Consider the following 21,007-nt stretch of genomic DNA (forward strand, 5'->3'; position numbering starts at 1 on the left):
AAATCGCTAAAGTCTGCTTGGGGTATAAAAATACCTGTGCCAACACTTCCGAACACAAATCCTAAACCTAAACTTCTGGAATATGTTGCATATTTGGGAGACATTCAGATGCCTTCCCATTTTTCCTTAGTATGTTGCCTTTCCAGTCTCTATTCCCAATCTTTTCTAACCTCCTCTGGTTGATTCTTATAGTTATCATGCAATATTTTATTTGCACTATTAATTATCATTTTTAACAACATCATTTTCATTGCCAATGGCTCTAAATATACAGTACATTACTAAGAGGAAAAAGGACATCCCTGCTCTATCCTCTCTGTTCAAAGAGATCTTGGCAGAGATGATCCCTCCCATGTTAATTCTTCCTGACAACCCTTCATTCATTTACTCATTTATTTATTTGCAGTTTGTTTGCCAGGATAGTCCATTGGGCCACAAGGAGCCTGTTTTCAATGGAGTCCTGGTGAGAAAAGCTCCAGAAAAATACAAATAACAGAATACAACACAATTACAGATTACAACAATATAAAGCAGACATTTTAACAATAAAGAGAACATGCAGGCAGAATATTTACAGACAATCTTAGTTCTTGGAGGTTCTGCTGAATCTAAACAGTTGATTTCTATAGTAATGATTATGACAGTTCTTAAGTTAAGCTAAACCTACAGTTAGTTAGGGCTGTTAAACTGTAGTAGGCTATAAACAGACATGTTAATGTTTAGTGAGTAACTATAATGTAGGATGACAGGGAATTCCAGTGACGTGCTAAGTAGAAGAACAGCAGGTGCTTGCCTGGTGGATGAGTAGGTTTATGTAGTTCAATGAAATTTTGGGAGTTATATCTGAGGAGTCTATCAGGCTTGATGCATTTTAAAGGTGGTGGTGGTGGCAAGGGAAGGACAGAGTGAGGGGCTGAAAATTAGTTTATGTGCTTGGACTAGTTGTAAGTATGTAAGGTGATTGGGCAGTTTGAGCAAGTTCAATTGGTATAAGGCAGTGCAGTGGTGGGTAGTAGATCTGTGGCCTGTTGCAAATTTAGATATTTTATTGTAGCAGGAGGAAAGTTTCATCTTGATGGTGGTTTGCAAATTCGTAAGGATAGAGGCACCATTGAGAAGGGATGGGATAGTATGTATTTGCAAGGATGAGCCTGGTGGAGGGAGAGATGTAGCGAAAGTGACACTAGAGCATGCCAATTTTTTTATGTTTTTTTTTTATATTTACTTGTATATGATGATCAAATTTTAACTGATCATCAATTAGGAATCCTAGTAATTTAGCATTGGATACTATTTCTAGAGGTGTATTGTTATGACTGGTTATGGAGAATTAATTTTTCTCTAGGCTGTTGGTTTTAGAAGTGTCAAATAGCATAATTATAGTTTTAGTTGCATTGAGTGCTAGATGGTTATCCAGCATCCATTTTTCAGTAGAAGAGAAGGCATCTTGGGTTCATTTGGCTAAGGTGGAGAAAGAGGAGGCTGAGCAGATTATTGTTGAGTCATCTGCATATTGGACAAGGTTGGCATTAGGGATGGCTTGATATAAGTTGTTTATAAATATATTGAATAAAAGGGGGCCTAAAATTGAACCCTGGGGGACACCTGTGGGAGAATTAAGGAAGGGGAAGGTGTTTTTTTTTCCATCTGACTGTTTCTTGCCTATTTGTGAGCTAACTGGTGAACTAGCTGATAGAGGAGTGGGAAAGATTTAGTTTGGAGAGTTTTGTAAGAAGAAGCTTATGAGAGATGGTGTTGAATGCCTTAGATAGGTCAAGGAGAGTAGACTCTATTTGGCCAGAATCACAAGCCTTGTTAACAGTTTCTAGGAAGGATAAGAGAAATGTTATGGTGCTGTGGCCAGATTTGAAACCATGTTGTGTAGGAGTTAGAAGATGGTTGTTTGTGAGGTAGGGTAGTAGTTGTAGATGGATACATTTTCAAGGAGTTTAGAAATGGGGGATAAGACAGCTATGGGTCGAAAGTTTGAAATATCATTATTATTGCTGCCTTTATGGAGTGGAATAATGAAGGCCTTTTTCCAGATCTGGGGAACATGGCATTCAGAAATGGACCGATTTATTAGACTGCAGATAAGAAGAGCAATGCCTTCAGTGGCTACTTTTAGGAAGTAGGAGGGTATCTCATCAGGGGCATTGGAACCAGTTTTCAATTTTAGAAGTTTTTTGTAGGGATGGGGTTTAAGGAGAAAGGAGAAGGTTGTGAGTTGGAGATGTTAGTGGAGGAAGGGGTGGGTGGAATTGAGGATGGGGAAGTTGGACTGTTAGTGAAGGATGATGTTAATTTTCCTATAAAATTGATGAAGAATGAGTTAAATTGGGTGGCTAAATCCAAGTCAGAGGCACTTGGGTCAGGGCAGGGATTTTCTTTGTTACCAGGATTAAGGAGAGAGGTGATTCTGTTCCAAAATTTTTTGGGATTGTTGCTATGGTTGGTTTGGAGGGTAGGGAAATAGGATTAGCGGTCTGAGGTAATACTTTTTTTACTTTATTATGGGGAGTTTTGTATTCGTTGAGGGTGTCTGATTTGTTTTTATGGTAACGTTTCCAGGCTTTATCCCGGAGACACATAGTAGCTTAAGTATTTTTGGTTAACCAAGGTACAAGATTGTTTTTCTCTTCAATCCTGTATATCTTCTTAATTAACCTTATTATTCTATCAAGAACGCAAATGCTACCATTGGGCTGTCACCAAGGTACAAGACTGTTTTTCTCTTCAGTCCTGTATATCTTCCTAATTAACCTTATTATTCTATCAAGAATGCAAATGCTATCATTGGGCTGTCATAAAATCAAAGCTGACTTTACTGAATGCTTTCCCTGCGTCAGAATCCATTAACAATAGTGGCATTTTCTTACATTTGGCTTCCCTCTGGATCATCATCATTCTATTAATGTTGTCAAATGCTTGCCAACCTGACATAAAATCATATTGCTCCATATCTATCAATTCTGGCAACACCTTTCCCATGCCCTTAGCTAGAATAGATATGAACACTTCATGACCAAAATGGAAATGGATCCAAATGAAGCTTTATGTGATGGGGCTTTACTCTCGCTGGGTAATACTGCTACCACAATTATCCTTCAAAATACCAGCACCTCCCCTTTAAAATACTGTTAAAATCTTCCAAATATGTATCATTTTCTACCCTCACAACTTCCAAACTTCCAGTGGAATACCATCTGTTCCTAAAGACATTCATGTGGATTGATTATATGCATCACCATTTTTCTCATTTCTTTTGATCTTGGCTATTAATTCTTAAGTCTGATCTTCCTCTAAGCTTGGAATAAATAAGACTTCTATAAGTATTTCCTTCTGTACCTTCTCTTTTTCATTTCTACATTCCTCTGCTTTAAACAAATTTTCATAAAATGCCTGAAATATCTGTAATACCTCTATAGGATCTTTGGTTATTTTTATTGTCATAGGCTTCCTAATATTGTTGTGAACCCTGTCGCCTCCTGTTGATTAAGTCATTGTGCTAAAAGTTTTTTATTCTGAAGTTATCAAAAATAGTTGCTTAGCAGCAACCTTTCTAAACTCATGTATATTACTGAAATACTCCCATATAAGTCTAATCCAGTTATTGTACCTTGGGGAATAATATATTAATTATATCTGAGTTACTACTACTGCATTCACATATTTAGTACCACATATTGTCATATATTTATTCAGCAATCTATTCCCTTCTGTTATATTTTCCCTTTTTTGGTCCAGAAGATACATCCTCACTATTGTAAATCAAGTTCTAGTCCCCACCAATCCCCCTGCTGAAAGCTAATTATATCTTCCAAAATTCTCTTAAGCTCTATTATGCCACAACTCTAATATTGCTGTCTTTTTTTTCCTATTCTATCACTGCTGGAGTCCCTGTAGCAATCATTATTATTATTCACCTTTTCTTTTGCCCCTGGTATTATGCCGAATAGCCATCCTGAAATACTTTTTTTGTCTAATTCACATACTCATTTCTATCTGAATGTGTGTCTCCTGCAGGGTCTACTTCTAAAGACCGAACCAACGATTCCCCGACACAGAAATCACCGACGCCAGAAAACCGACAACACACAAACCCGACAACGCGAAACACCGAACACCATAACACCGACACACTACACGTAAACAACACAGTACACTACAACACATATCCACTAGCCCTAACCCAAACCCTAACCCTAAGGTCCGACACTACCGCACACTCTCCCTACCTGCACCCTAACCCTAACTCACTTACACACCCGAACCCCAAGCTCCGACACTACCGACACTCTCCTACCTGCACCCTAACCCTAACTCACTTACACCCCAACCCCAAGCTCCGACACTACCGCACACTCTCCCTACCTGCACCCTAACCCTAACTCACTTACACACCCCGAACCCCAAGCTCCGACACTACCGCACACTCACCTATCACACACCCTAACCCTACATCCCTGAGTATTGCACACTTACCTGTCCGCTCCCTACTCCTAAATCCCTCACTATCGCATACTTACCAGGTCGCGCTTACACATTCCCCTTGTCGGTCTTCCGTCTGTCGGGATTCGAGCGTGTCGGTCAACTGTGTTGTCGGTCGTTTCGTGTCGGTGATTTCACTGTCGGCGAATCGGCGTTTCGGTCATTAGAAGTAGACCCCTCCTGCAACACTGCTGTTTGTATCCAACATTTTTTATACTATTCTGTACCCTGATTTTTGTCTATACTTATAAGGCATTTACATTCCATGATACTATGAACAGAGTTGCCATTATAACAGAAATATACTGCTCCCAGCTATCATAGTTGACAGTGTATTCCTCTCATCTCCATTTGTACCTATGCCACATTTTTCAAAACTTTTTTGCCTCAACAAAATCACAAGCAAAAAGACTAAAGAGATTTAAGTTACAAACACTACTTATATTAAAAAAAAAGTTTTTGTTTTCTACCCAGGTAGGAGCAGTTGCCTCAAATCAGTGACTGCACTGCAGGCATTACCTATTTTAAAATCAAGGTTAAAGCACATGTTAGAGCCTGTGCTCCCACTTGCACTGCTTGTTGTCTTTTTTTTTTTCTTATCTGAATTCCCCTCCCAGTAGTGAGAAACAGCTTGCAGCTTTGGTATAGGAGATGGCTTCCAGTAATTTAAAGCAAAAATATATGAAATACACTCTGAGGTAAGTAAAACACTAAAGGAATATACACAGACAAAGCACAAGGCTAGAAAAACTGGAAGAGGCTTTAACTGGCTATTCAGATGAGCTCATAAAAATGCCAAATCAGGATCAGTTTAGAAAAATTTGTGTTTGTGATAACAGAGAGGTCTGGAGCATACCTCTTAATTGTCCAGATTTTTGCAGAATGTCCAGATTTTTTTCTTCATCATTTTAGTGTGTCCCTCAAAAAATGTCTAGTTTTCTGACAAATCATTTAGAATTGAAATCACTAAATAGTGACAGACTTTTAAGTTTTAGGCATTGTATCTCTCATTAAATGCATGCTAATGTAATACCTTTTACTTTAGCAACTTTCTAAGTTTATAAGAGTGACATTTAAAATGTGGCCCTATTTGGGGGCCTTTGCCCTCCCATTATTTTTATCTCTGTCCAGCTTTCTTGTGCTAAGAGTTTGAGACACATGGTGTGAAGAGTTTTCCTGCAAAGAAAGACAGATCAAGGCCAGAGCAGTTGGCTCCAATACGGAAAGTCTTACGTTTGTGTTTTAAGACTGATAGTTGGAAGTCCTGTTAGTTGGAGTACATGAGCCATACTTTCTGTGAAGAAGTGTTGAGCCAGGTACATTGTCCAGTTCATCTACTGAGATATAAGTGGAGAAACGTATTTACTGGAAACCTTAACCAGTAACTTTTGGTTGTCAAGACAATTACAAGAGACTTTTGGTTGACTAACACATTGATTTGCCAAATACCTATATGACGAGTCAAAGCTTTTTGTTTCCTTGTGCCAACAGCTTTTAACTACATCTGCCTATAAGCATGCTTTGCAGAGACCCTGCACCTCTGTGTCTGACTGCTGAGTACTTGTATGTAAATGCATGCTAATGTAATAACTTTTACTTTAGAAACTTTCTAAGTTTATAAGAGTGACATTTAAAATGTGGCCCTATTTTGGGGCCTTTGTCCTCCCATTATTTTTATCTCTGTCCAGCTTTCTTTTGCTAAGAGTTTGAGACATATGGTGTGAAGAGTTTTCCTGCAAAGAAAGACGGATCAAGGCTAGGGCAGTTGGCTCCAATATGGAAAGTCTTACGTTTGTGTTTTAAGACTGATAGTTGGAAGTCCTACTGGTTGGAGTGCATGAGCCATACTTTCTGTGAAGAAGTATTGAGCCAGGTACAGTGTCCAGTTCATCTACTGAGATATAACTGGAGAGACTTATTTACTGGAATCCTTAACCAGTGACTTTTGGTTGTCAAGACATTTACAAGAGACTTTTGGCTGCCTAACACATTGATTTGCCAAATACCTATATGATGAGTCAAAGCTTTTTGTTTCCTTGTGCCAACAACTTTTAACTACATCTGCCTATAAGCATGCTTTGCAGAGACCCTGCACCTCTGTGTCTGACTGCTGAGTACTTGTATAAAAGGCAAGGAAATTGATACTGCATGCCAAGGAGAGCTTTGGCAAAAGACACTGTAAGTTCATTTGTTACCTTTGAATTTATTCAAAAACTCCAGATGAAAAAAAGTCGTCAGCCAAATCAAGAAGATGTATAAAAATATAAAATGAAAGTCCATATGGTTTAAAACACACACTTTTAATCCCCAACAAGTATTGAGTGCTTTTGTTCCAATAGTAGGGACTGATGAAGTTGGGACAAAAGCACTCAATAATTGTTGGGGATTAAAAGTGCATGTTTTAAATCATAAGGATTCTTGTTTTATATTTTTATACATCTTCTTGGTTTGACCTTTGAATTTATTATTGTTACTGCTGACCAATGAGAGTAACTGCATGTTACTTTGACTTCTGTGAGTTTTTACCATTAATGCTTGCCAGAGAGAAACCTTATGAAATCAACTTACATTAAACTGCTTTACTGCATCACTGAACAGTGACCACCCACAAAGGCAAGACCTAGCAAGAGTGAGAAAGAGATAAAGACTCTATATTTCACTGCTGTTACTTAAAAAAACATATGCACAGTGCCTTACAACTCTTGCATTTTGTTCCATCAGGCACATTCTGTGAGTGTGGCTATTTGCTATGAACTTACTTAAAGCACTACCACAACCTTATTAACTTTCATAGATTCTATTAACAAACCTAGAGATAAAGGGAAACATTTCCTCTGTATTCCTTGATCCCTCTAAAGCTTTTGATTCAGTATCTCATCAAAAAACTCCTCTACCAACTGTCTTCCCTTGGGCTTTCACAACCCACACTATTATGGTTTAACAACTACTTAACCGATAGATACCAGTCTGTTATATTGATCTCCAATTTTTCTCCCTTCCTTCCTGTCAATACTGGTGTGCCATAGGGCTCCATTCGCAGCTCTCTACTCTTTAATATATTCACTACCAATTTACATAAATAACCTCAGCAAGCTTCCCACATACAATTCACTGATAATTCTACCCTAATATGCATTTCTGACAACCTAATACATCTTCAGAGAGTTACGCAAGAAACATTTAACTCTGCTGAATGTTGGCTACAGGATAATCACTTGCTATTAAATTTTGATGAAATTTCTTTCCAAAATCTCATTACCAAGAAAAAAAACAAACAACTTTAAATTGTCTTCCTTAAATAATACCATGATTGAAGTTGCCTCACATACAAAACTACCCGGCATGACAATTGATGACAATCTTAAATTCGATTTACATATCTACAACAGCATCAAGAAAATCCATCAAAAACTTGGAACCCTACAAAGATTAAAGAAATTCCTTACAGACCAAGGTGACTCTAGCTATAGGATCATAGAGCCCCCCCCCCCTTTTACAGCTGCAAGACCTGTCGGGAAAAATTAATGAAATGGAGTTCTCCTGGTAATGTGGATTCACACGCAGAAGTTAAACTAACTAATCTAGCTGTTCTTGTTCTCTTATTGCTCTGTGTTATAGGAGTTATGCTGCTGGTGTTCCACTGGTGCTGCCAGAGCCATGCTGGTAAGGAGAGTTTTGTTCTTTTATTTGTAGGGTGTGTGTGTGTGTTGTGTGTGTTGTGTGTTTTGTGTGTGTGTGTGTGTGTGTGTGTGTGTGTGTGTGTGTGTGTTTGTGTAAAATGCCCCATTTAGGTATACCTGGTGGTTAGTGTTTCTCAGGCTCAAACAACAGCCTGAATTCTCTACCCATATCACCACTTTTGATTCAGGGAGTGGAGTCCATAGCTCTCAACTGTCCAGATTTTCACGGAATATTTGACTCATACTTTTGGTCTGTTCCTCTCTTAAAATGTGTGGTTTTCTGGCAAGACAGTGAGAACTGAACTCACTAAATAATGATACCCCTTTAAGCTTCAGTCTTGCTATCTTTCAGTAAACATATGGTAACAAAAAACACTTTATTTTAGCAACTTTCTAAGATTATACAAGCAATATTTAAAATGTGTCCCTGGGTTTGGGCCTTTGCCCCCCCCCCCCCAAATAAATTTTGGCTTTTTCCAGATTTCTTGTGCTGTGAAGTTGAGAGATTTAGTTGAGTGTCAAGTGGATTTTACAAGAAGCTGAGAGCTTCAGGGAAAGAGAAGTTTAGTGCTACTTATGCTAAGTCATTTGCATTGTTAGTAGCACAACATGTACTTGCTTTTGATCCAAAAGGTTGTGGGTTCTACTCCCACAGTACTCATATGGATCGCTGATACTGTACTTTGTTGTACTTTAAAGGGACTGGATGCTGCAGTCCTATGAATGTCCTCCTTTGAAATTTCTGTTATCAGTTTGCCATCCATTTCCTATTGTAAACTTACTAGCTTATCATTTTTTTTATGTAGCATAGACAATTTCTTCTTCAAGGGCAACAGGCACTTTATTTGTAGATGAAACAATGAAATATAAAGTTGTTTGCTAGCAGCAACCTCTTCATTAGTTACAGATCCTTTTAATGTGGAATTATTTAGAAGACTTCCTTCTGCAAATATTTTGCATATTTACTGATACTGGTGGATTATAATGACAGAAGTTTGAGTGGCCTTTTATGGTTGACATTTTCTGAAATGGGTAGTTTTGTCATTATTGGTTCATACATTTTGCTTCATTTCTTACTAGAAGACTGTTCCAACCTACAAATTTAAAACACATTCTAACAAGTGGTGCTGTATTATATAAGGAATATAATTTAATGCAATTAGGTTAATACAATCAGGAAGGTGAATCAAAGAACGCATACATTTATGCTTGCTCACAGGATGCAGGAAATCAAAATAGGGAAAGAGACCAGTCTCCATTGGAGTCCCCTAGGGTTCGGTACTGAGACTTTTTCTGTTTGGCATATACATCTAAAAAGTAAAAGGAAATACCAAAGTGCTTTGGCCGATTAAGTTTGAGCTGACTGCAAGCTAGGAGCAGTTACTGAATCCCCAAATGACTTAACCATCATGCAGGAAGGTTTGTCCCAAACAATAACTGGTGCCAGAATCATGAATTTAAACTAAACTCCAAGAAATACATTATTGTATCCTTTAGGAAGTCATCTACACCAGGGAACTGCCAAATTGACAATGCCCCCTGAGAACTGACCCAGTTGCTTGGCATTTGGGAACTTGTGTGTATATTAACCTAACTTTTGACCAACATGTGCACACAGTCATAAGAAAGTCTTTCTATATTGCACAGCTTATAAACAAATTGATTGTGACTAGCTCTAGAGATGTTATTGTCCCTCTTTACAAAGTCCTTATTAGGTTAATAATTTTGTATAATGCCCACTTTGGCATGTATCTGTCCAGACCCATGCAACAATTGGAATACCCACAAAGATACCTTACTAAAAGGATACAAGTCCTAAACAAAAGGTCTTGCATGGGCCACTTCAAAGATTTATCACTATACTTAGTATCCTACAGAGTGCTTAGAGGTGACATGTCTAGCATACAATATATCCTCCGAACTAATACAGATGGACCTACTGAACATCAGCAAGTCTAACGGTATCAAAAATATTCAGTCCAGGTATCTAAACTGAAGGTTGTGGAGAGACAGATATCTATCACAGAGAATACCACTGTTCCAGAACAGACTATCCATTCAAGTAAAACAAAGCTCATCCCTGTCCATATTCGAATACAACTTGGATCTAAGGATGAGTAATAGGAAATGTACTCCAGGATTGCCCCTCATGTCACTAATGGATAGAGGCAGTTCCTAAATGCTTCATCTCTTACATGGGTCCCCTCAATTTATCTATAGTATGATCACATTATTAGCAATGGGATAGGTAAGACCAATCAGGAAATGTCAATTAAAGCACCAAAAGGAAATTGGCTAAGCTTAAAATGTCCTCCAAGTGAACCTATGTTGCGGTAGTAAGTGCCCCTCTCACCCTCTGCCCCCCCCCCCCCCCCAGTCTTCAGCAGCTACCGGCACCTCTGACACTAGTTACTAATTACCTCTTACCCTCTCTCATATATGGAGCCCTATCTTGACCAACTTGCAATCCTCACTTAGTTTTATACTTGAACAGTTCTATAAGAAAGTTGCCAGATTTGTTTGCAACAAACCTTACCAGACCCACCATTGTTTGGCACTAAAAGCACTTAACTGGCTCGAGCTTCCTCAATACTTAAATTATACTTAGCTCACCTTAACCCATAAACTCATCCATACCCCATCGGCCTGCCCAGCAATTAGACCCCTACTCCAATACTGTCTTCTAAGTTGTTCCCTTCAGTCAAATAATAAATAACTGCTTACTATTTACAAACCACAAGGAGATGCTGGGGTCAGTCTCTATTCCACTAGTATAGCTAGAACTTGGAATAAAATTCCTATATCAATCAGGCCTATCACACACATTCACCTTTTCAAAACATTACAAAAAGACTTCCTCTCTGTCTCCTGACTTTATCCCTGGTCCTCATCTAGGACATAGCTCTCTAAAACCCTTTATCACCTCTCTTATACCTCCCTTTAAAGCACTATATCACTTAACTTGCTAATCAACTTCTAACACCTCACTTTACTGTATTTCTTAAAAAACTGTTATGCCTAATTCTAATTAGACGACCAAATTACTATTCCATCACTACTCCTCTGTTAACACTCAGACTTGCTTATCTCCTCTAATAATGCACTCTATTGCATTTCTTAAATCTTATACACCACTCTTCTATCTGTAAAGTCTTAGTACAAGGCTTATAAATTGAATGTTTGTAAATATTGATACAATTTTTTTAAACTGACTGTTATGTTACTGAGACATTGAAATTGCTCGATACCTTGGGGATTTTCTCCTCGAGCCGAGGCTGAAAAAGAGAACCTAAGCCTAGTCAAAGTATCCCAGTCAAGAAATAAATAAATACTGCAGTGTAACAAAAATTGCCTGACATCAGCAGGTGGTTTAAATTTCTGCCTATTAGTATAGCTTTAGTTAGCAAAGATTTACCTGTACTTTGCATTGTTGCAATAATATGCTTATTTTAGCACACGACTGTTGTGTTGGCTGTTTTTTTTTCATGCGGTCAACACACCCGTATGTACACACACTTGTATCTTGATATTTAAAGATTAGTAGTCTTAAAAATGAACGGATTACAGTTGAGGTATAGGTTTCACAGTTTACTCCTACGGTATTGGGAATTATGGAAACATGGCTGAAAAATGAATGTAATCCTTTCAGATGCAAGTAATAGAGGTTGTGATGCTTTCTTTGATAATAGACCTGGACAGTGTCAAGGGGAATCTTCATAGTTGGTTAGAAAGACACTAATCCACAATCAAAGTTTATCCAGAAGAGCAATACCCTACCCAATTCTCTCCATAACTGTATCATTATCCAACTTTTAATTGCAAATCATTCCAAACTTTTTGTACCCAAACTTTAAATCCTTTTCATTTGCTCAGTCCCTTTTGTCTAGGATAGCATAAACCAGATAATCTCTTACTGTGAAAACAAGAAATTGGTATCTTAAGTGACCTGAATATAAACTGTCTTAGACATCACAATGCACAGCTAAGTAGAACCACATCTTTCAATAACATGACTCAAACTGTTCAAGATACCACCAGCCAAAACTTTTTATTTAATGAAATAACAGTCATAGATGTACTAGTAACAAATAGTGCTAATACATTTATTTCATTAAAAGTCCTACCTAAAACTTAGAATTCTTGTTCACTGAAAATGGTAAAACTTTCCTGATTTTAATCCCAAAAAGTCTCCTGCCTCAGGCTGTGGAATCTATCTTTGTTTACAAACTAGGCGTTGTTAAGTGGTCTTAAAATTGTGATCCTGACTGCATTGTAAGTAATGTATCTCAGCCCTAGCTTGTTTATACATTTAGCTAACTCCAATACAGAACAGACTATTTCTAGTTAGAGACTTAAAGCTGACAGAAAACCCTAACATCAAAAATTAAAAAAAAAAAATGAAAAAGCCGGGCACCTTTAGAAACATGACACAGCCAATCCATACAAATTTCTTACTTATCAGCACATTAAAACTTTTAGTAGACTAACCACTGATTTTGTCAAAGGTACTTTCTTAAAACAGTCATAGGTCATTTATATCTATTTTGGAAGGCTCTAAAAAGTTTGGCAAATAGTAATTTTCCTACAGATTAGGTAAAATGTCACCAGTATTTGGCACTTTCAGAGCCACAGTGGTAGCAAACTCCAGAGGAGAGGTGCCTGATTAGAAAAAGAATGATGCCCAGAAGTTGTGAGACAGGCCACTGTAATTGCCAGCAGCCCCTCAGAGGCAGAGCTCAACACCCAGGTGGGGCAGTAGGGCTCAATAAGCTCCTATAGGTATGAAAGAACCATGTCATGACTGGACAGATGCACTAAAACTAAGACATTGTAAATGATCCTATAAAACATAGGACATCAGTGTAGGTGTTTAGAATAGGTTTGACATGTTGGTAATAAGATGCACCAGTAAGTAGCCTGGCAGCATATTTCTGCACAGCACTATCAGTGGTGCAACAGGTAGCATACTCATGTTTGGTACTGGATGATAAGAAGGCTCTAAGTTCAATTCCCACTCCAAGTGATTTGATTGTTGACACTGCAGTGGTGGGTGCTGCTCTCCTGAAAGTGTTGTCCTTCTAATGAGATCTTAAACTAAGTTCCCATCAGCTTGACTTGGAGGTAGCTCAGGTGTATGTAAAAGATCCCACAGCACATATAGAAAAGAGTAGGGGAAGTTCCCCGATGACCTGGCCAAATTTCCCCTAGTAGTAGAAATATCACCTTGGGTCTCTCTTGAAAAGAGGCCACTAGCCTAATGGAACTAATCCAGTCAATAAAGAGTAAATACATTCCAGCTCAGTCTTAGGATGTCCCAGGTAAAAAGCACTGCAGTAATTCAACCTTGAGGACACCACTGCATGAAAATCAAACTGAAGGTCAGCTTGAGATAGCAGGTGCTTAATCCTTCAAATGTTTTGCAAGTGAAAGAAAGAGGACTTCACAACAGCCTACACTTGGTTCTGAAGTGTAAGCCAGGAGTCCAAAATTGCACCAAAGCTGTGTACCCTATCAGCAAATTCAAAGTTGCTGCCACAATATGTAACAAAACTGGGCAGGGTTGGAGTAACAGACTTTCTCAGGGTAGCATGAACTGCCATTGCCTTGGTTTTTGAGGTATTGAATTTCAACCAATTAAGGATTAGCCAAGAATGTTTGGCTTCAAGATCTTTGGCCAAAGCAAACAAACAAACTTGTATTGGCTTGAGGAATGGAGAGATAAACTTGAGTGTTATCAGCATAACTATGGGATGTTAGGCCCTCTTCCTCTCCTAATGGAAGCATATATACCATGAACAATAAAGGGCCAGAGGTAGAACCCTGTGGAATTCCACAATCTAAAGAAAAAATAATAATAGATGATGAGTTGACACCGAAAAAAAAATGTGAATACAGCCACAGAGGTATGAAATAAACTACTGCACGTCCATAGCAGAAATGCTACAATAGGTAAATAAAACTTCTATGACAATACCATAGTCCCCAGTATCAAATGTGCACAGAAATCGAAGAGGACCAACACTGAATAGCGCTATTGATCTCTTGCAAAAAGAAGATAGATAGATAGATAGATAGATAGATAGATAGATAGATAGACAGATAAACAGATAGATAGATAGATAGATAGATAGATAGATAGATAGATAGATAGATAGATAAACAGATAGATAGATAGATAGATAGATAGATAGATAGATAGATAGATAGATAGATAGATAAAACTCACCAATGGCTTCCAGCAAACCATAATCTACTGATTACTGATCATCTTCGCAATACTCTCTTTAGTTGTTAAACTAAAATATCGATGGCTTTTGTTTGACCAGCATTTATCTTTCTAGTATCAGACTGAAACCAAAGTAGACAAAGCTCTAAACCAACTTAAACTGTCATTAAAGTCTCCTGTCTCACACATAGGAAGCCCAGGAAAACATCACTTTGAATGTACTAATTCCCATAATTCCCCATACTGGTGTATGCACTTCCTATCCTGGCATTAAACTCATCATGAAATTCTTCCATTTTACATGTTTCAGAAAATAAAACTCTCCACTTCATAAATCTGGTCAGCATTTACAGAAAACTGGCTACCCATTTTTCCAAGGACAGTCTTCCTACTAAACTCTCTAAAATGTATCGTCCTTCCCTAGCTAGCAAGTTTAAAACACACCCCTTTCATAGTCACTATATAGTTAAGAATGCATATACTCTTACTCGAGCCCACCTTCCAAACAGATATCCAAATATCTGCAAAACAGCCTTCTAAAAATATCATATCAGCCTATCGGAACTCAATAGCACCACATATTAGAACTACTACAGAAAAATCATTATTCAGAAAGCAACTAAAAGTCCCTTCTTAGTCCTAAAAATTCTCCAAGTCCAAAGTTAAATTGCCTACATGACTTTCAGCTTTATTAATAACATTCAGTCCCTTAAGCATTAAGTCTCCAAAGACATCTTTTCAGCCCACTTAATATAACTATTTATATTCCTATTCCTTTCTGTTGAATATCCCTTCCCTGCTTACATAGCTTAGTACACGATGTGCTTCCAGTTTCCTACTACTGTCCTTCTGTGCAGTAATGCTACATAGTATGACTATTCATACTGTAGATCAGTGTGCGTGATATACCTTTAAGAAGCTTTCCAGTGAGTCAGCACATGCATATAAGTACTGAGCATGTGCAGGCAACAGTGCCATTTTGAATAAACAGCCAGGGTGAGAGCATGCAAGTATGTAGTCAGTCAGTTAGTTAGATAGTTCATTTAAGTTCAATGTTCCTGACATTCATCCTGATGTGTCTGTATACAATAAACTACTTAAATGAACACCCAAGCCTCAATGTTTTCTTAATGCACATAAGAAGAATGCCATGGTGTCAGAATGGGATCCAAAGTTACAGCCATGAGGCAACTGGTTAAATTTGGAGGAATATACAGGAATAGATTATCCCTACTGCTCAAATGACTTACAAAAGAGATCAAAAACAAATTCCAGGTACTAAAACTTGCTTAAATGATTTATTTTGCTATAAATATAAAACAAAACACTCAAAATGCTTAAAATGAATTTCTTATCAAATGAAATGTCTGAAACTACGACAAACTGATAAAAATATTCAAAATAATTATGAAAATGTTTGAAACAACATCCATATCACATAAAATGCACAAAAAAGGGAAAACAACTGCATTTTTTTGCTATGTATTACTTTTTTGTATTAACTAAAGCTGTTCAAAATATCCAAAGTGTGCAAAGTGTTTGCAAGATTGTGCAGTATCACACCGCAGTTCTTTCGCAAAGTACAGTTATTTCAAAGCATATTTCGCAGAATAAGTATCTTGAAGAGGTTATTGTGCATTTCAATATTATTACAAGTACCTGGTGTATGTGAATGTTTATACATAATTACAAGGGCCATTTTGCATTGTGTTTTACTATAATCTGTGGGCATGGCAGCAGAGTTTTGCAGACCCACACCGCTTGTGTTTGATAACAATACTGCAGAAAATTGGGGAGTGTTTGAGCAGGAATATAATATTTTAATACAGGCTGCTGTTTGTGACAAAGATGCATGTACAAAAGCATTTATTCTGCTTAATTTATCTGGTTCAGAGGCCATTGAAAGACAGCATTCATTTGTGTATCCACCTGCTGTGTTTGCAGGGGAAGATCACCATATTGTGGTACTGGCTGAAACAAGGGAAGACCCAGAGTCCTTAAAAATGTAAATTTAGAGAAATGTGTATCCAATAAACAAATATTACAATGGAAAGGCACTTATTTTACACAAGAGATCAAAAGCCTGGTGAAACTTTTGCAGCATTTATAACTGACTTGAGAAACAAAGCTAAAACTTGCAGATTTGGTGATTTGAGAGATGAGTTAGTAAAGGACAGGCTTGTGTGTGGTATTAATAATTACACAGTGAGGAAGACTTTGCTTTGAGACAGTGATTTAACTTTAAATAAGGCCACTGAGATTTGTCAGATATATGAGCTTACAGAAAGGCACACAAGTATACTTACAAAAGAGAATAGCTGTGGAAGGCATGGTGACAAAGCTCATGTTGATAGTATAGCACGTGGTTAAAAGAAACAGGCCCAAGCACATTACAACTATGGCAGATCCTGTAACAGTCCCTGGGAAACCCTTAGTCTTTCCAGAAAATTTCAGAGCATGCTCAGTGAAGAATAAGGGTGAGTCAGCAAAGTCAAAACATTTGCCCCGACCTAGCTTCATAGTAAATCACAAACCCAAAAGAGAAAAGTGCTTAGCTTTTGGTCAGCAGTGTCATTCTTGCAATTATTTTAATCATTTCAAAAGATTTTGTAAATCAAATAAGGCACATTCTTTTATTAGAAGAGGGCATTCCAAGAGACAAGGTGATCAATTAGAAAGCTGTGATGCTACATTTTATATTGATGGTGTGTCTGTGCTTGGTGAAACAGTTAAAGCATTAGATTTGTGGGCAAAGAATGAAATCTTTTGTAAAGTTTGGATTAATGGGAGTCCCATAGAGCTCAAAGTAGATACTGGCTCAAAGTGCAATGTTATGTCAGCAAAAACATTTGCTAGAGTAAAAGCTGCAGAAAAACTTGATTTGACAAAGTGTGAGAAACTTGCTTCTTATGGTGGTGAAGAGATTCAAACTGAAGGCTCAGTAGTGCTTTCTTGTTACTCTGGTGGGAATAGCTATGACTTGCAATTTTTCTTAGTCAAGAGACACGATCAGTCATTATTAGGCCTCAGAGACCGTTTGAAAATGGGAATGCTTTCACTTAATAAAGAGCTCCACCATGTAACCCTGAATAACAGCTCAAATTTCACCCAAACCATTTTTTTCTAAGTATGCTGATATTTTTGCAGACAAACTAGGCAAACTACCAGTTGTGTACTCCATGAAGTTAGACCTAGAGGTCAGCCCAGTTGTCAGATCAGCACAGAAAGTTCCAATAGCTATGAACAACAGAGTCAAAGCCGAGCTAGAAAATGGTGCTGGTAGGAGTAATTTGTCCACTAGAAGAACCTACCGAATGGGTATCCTCCATGGTAACAGCTTTATTTATTTATTTATTTAGTTATTTACCAGGAAATTCCAACTTGGAATGAAGCAAATTTTCAGCAGAGGCCCAGGGAGAAATGCTCCAGATGCATGTGTTTGTAACATGGGAGGAAACCCAAACGAACGCAGGGAGTACATGCAGACTCAACACAGAAGGCACCCCAGCTGAGAATCAAAATGGAGAACCTCTTGTTGTGAGATGACATCACAACTGCTGCACCACTGCACTGTCCCTCTTAAAGGGACATTGACTCATAGAGCTCATAAGAAAAGCTCAGACAATATCAGAATATGTATTGACCCAAGAGATCTGAACAAAGCATTAAAAAGATCTCATCATCCGATGCACACAATCGAAGAGGTTGCTGCACTCATGCCAAACACCACTGTTTTTTCGTCTTAGATGCAAAAATAGAGATCATTTTGGCAAATTATGCTTGACTGAAAATCTTAATTGTTAACCACATTGGGTATGCCATTTGGAAGATACAGATTCTGAGAATGCCATTTGGAATAAATTCTGCCTGTAATATCTTTCAGTGTGTGATTAAGCAATTTTTTTCTGGCTGGCTGTGTCCTATTATTCTAGTAGGAGGCAATGGTGAAATCAAACATAACAGAAACCTCAAGTTTTGGAAAGAGCACATGAAGTGAATTTTAAGCTGAATTCTCAGAATTGCAGGTTCAGGCTACAAAAAGTTACTTTATGTTAGTCACATTGTTTACCAGTTCAGGCTTACAACCAGATCCTTCAAAGCAAAAAGCACTTCTCGAGATGCCAGCTTCAGACAATGTTCAAGCCCTACAACATTTTCTTGGCATGGTCAACCATCTAGGCAAGTTCATTCTAGATTTAAGCCAACTTTCAGCATCACTCAGAGAGATGACATGCAAAGATGTAATTTAGTCATGGTCAGAAGAGCATCATAGCGTATTTGATGTCCTGAAGCAGAAAATTGCTAACCCACAAACTCTCAGCTATTATGATGTTCACAAACCAGTTACTCTTTCTTGTGATGCTTTAAGTTTGGTCTAAGTGCAGTCATTCTTCAACAGGGTAGACCAGTAGCCTATGGCTCAAGAACTCGTACTCAAACGGAGATGCAGTATGCCCATATTGAGAAAGAGTTTTTAGCAATTGTATTTGTATGTTTGAAATTCCATGATTATATTTATGGTCGACCTATCCAAATCGAAACTGATCACCAAACTCTAGTCACTATTTTGAGAAAGCCTACGCATACTGTTCCAGGCAGATTACAATGCATGATGCTTAAATTGCAGAAGTACAATTTCAATCTTGTTTACACAAAAGGCAGAGTTCTTTATCTTGCTGATACCTTATCCAGATCGTCCAGAAAACACACCGAAAAGCATAGTAATGAGCAACTTGATTTTGAGGTCATGGAAGTGAGAAATTTTTCTTCCACATGTCTTGATGACCTTAGAACTCACACAGCTTCAGATCCAATTCTCCAGAAGGTAAACCTCTTTATCAGTTGAGGATGACCTTCAAAGCAATCTTGTTTCACAGTAGAAGTGCAACCTTATTTTCCATACAGACATGAGATTTTGTCAGACAATGGTATCATCATGAAAGGTCATAAAGTGATTGTTCCAAAGTCCTTGAAACAAGAGTATATTAATATCTTGCATTGTGGCCACCCAGGAACTGATTCTAACAAAAGAAGGATGAGAGGTCCAGTATTTAGCTTCTATGTCAAGAGATATTGAGAAAGTACTTTCATCTTGTTCAATATGTAATAGTACAAATTTGCATCGACAGAAAGAACCACTTCAGTTAAGCCAGATTCCTGAACTACCTTGGTCAACAGTAGCCACAGATATCTTTGAGTGGAATGGTCAGCATTACTTGCTGTTAGCAGACTCTTATTCTAATTGGTTCGAGATTGATCTACTTCCCAACCTAACTTCCAGTACTGTTAATTACTAAGTTGAAGCAACATTTTTCAATACATGGTAGTCTGCACAGAGTTATTTCTGACAATGGTGCACAGTTTACAAGTCAGCATTTCAAGAGATTTCCAGTAGAGTGGGACTTTATTCATATTATGAGTAGTCCTGAATAACCTTAGTCAAATGGCTCGACTGAACGTGCAGTTCAAAGTGCAAAACAGCTGCTAGAGAAATCCAGATGTGACAAAAGTGACAATATTGATGTTTTTCTCAGCTTGTTAAATCTCAGAAACATTCCTCATGATAAACATCTTGATTCACCTGCGCATATCGAGACAAACCATAACCACATTACCAATCGGCAGTAATTTATTGATTCCAAATGCTAAGAACAACAAAGCAGTAAAAGCCCAAATGTTAAAAAAACATTTATCCCAGAAGTCTTAATGTGATAAAACCAGCAAACTGCTCCATTCATTGGTAAAAGGGGAGATAGTGAGAATGCAGACGTCAAATGTTTTGATCGCATCGGATTTGTGAAAAGTTTGTGTCAAGAGTCAAGATTGTACATTGTGGAATCACAAGGAGTGGAAATCAGATGAAATCAGAAGCATTTGTTACCAGTGTCTGAACCAGTGTTACAGCAGCTTGCCTGTGACAAAGACTTTAGTTCACAGAGTGACTTTTCCAATGTTCCTGTTCCAGAGAACATTCGGTCAGCAATCCCTATTTCTGAGAAAATCTCTGAAATTCCTCAAGCAGAACATTTCCCTGTTGCTAAACCCAGTTCTAACTATTATGTCACCAGATAAAGTCGCATTTTGAAAACTAGTTCCAGATACACAGCAACCAGGACATGACTGTTGTTTTTCTTTATTAGTGTCTGTATAATTGCAAGCCCATTGAAATGTCATTGTTTATATGAGACAGCTCAGTAAAGAGGGAGGCTGTAGATCAGTGTGTGTGATATACCTTTAAGAAGCTTTCCAGTGAGTCAGCACGTGCAAGCTGTTACGAAAGGAGATACTGCCAGCCCAGCTATCTGGAATTTTGTAAATAATTATATGTCATTTGTGAATATCAATATGACTTATATAGAAGTGTGAGAGAGATACTGCCAGCACAGCTGTCTGGAATTTTGTAAATGGTTATATGTCATTTGTGAATGTCAACATGCTTCATGTAAGATACTTGTGTTACAACCTTATTAGAAAGGTATGTTACGTGTATATCAAGCTAGATTTGTACAAACGTGTTGAAAAGGGTTTGTAAAGTACTGAGCTTAAAGATGTATCCGCAGTGTACCCTACTGAAAAATAACAAACATGTATATACACTATTGTAACTGTT

General features: G+C 37.8%; 1 protein-coding gene across 1 annotated transcript in view; it reads right to left on the reverse strand.

The window, feature by feature from the left end:
• The window catches only part of LOC122790586 (extracellular calcium-sensing receptor-like), a 115,631-nt gene that overhangs the window by 38,515 nt on the left and 56,109 nt on the right, over positions 1 to 21,007 (reverse strand). Inside the window, exon 6 of the mRNA XM_044058112.1 lies at positions 2,983 to 2,999. Within this exon, the coding sequence (XP_043914047.1) occupies positions 2,983 to 2,999 (17 nt within the window). The remainder of the gene's footprint in view (positions 1 to 2,982; positions 3,000 to 21,007) is intronic.

The sequence above is a fragment of the Protopterus annectens genome, chromosome 16.part0 (assembly GCF_019279795.1).
Source record: "Protopterus annectens isolate FY-2018-M chromosome 16.part0, PAN1.0, whole genome shotgun sequence".
NCBI lineage: Eukaryota > Metazoa > Chordata > Ceratodontiformes > Protopteridae > Protopterus > Protopterus annectens.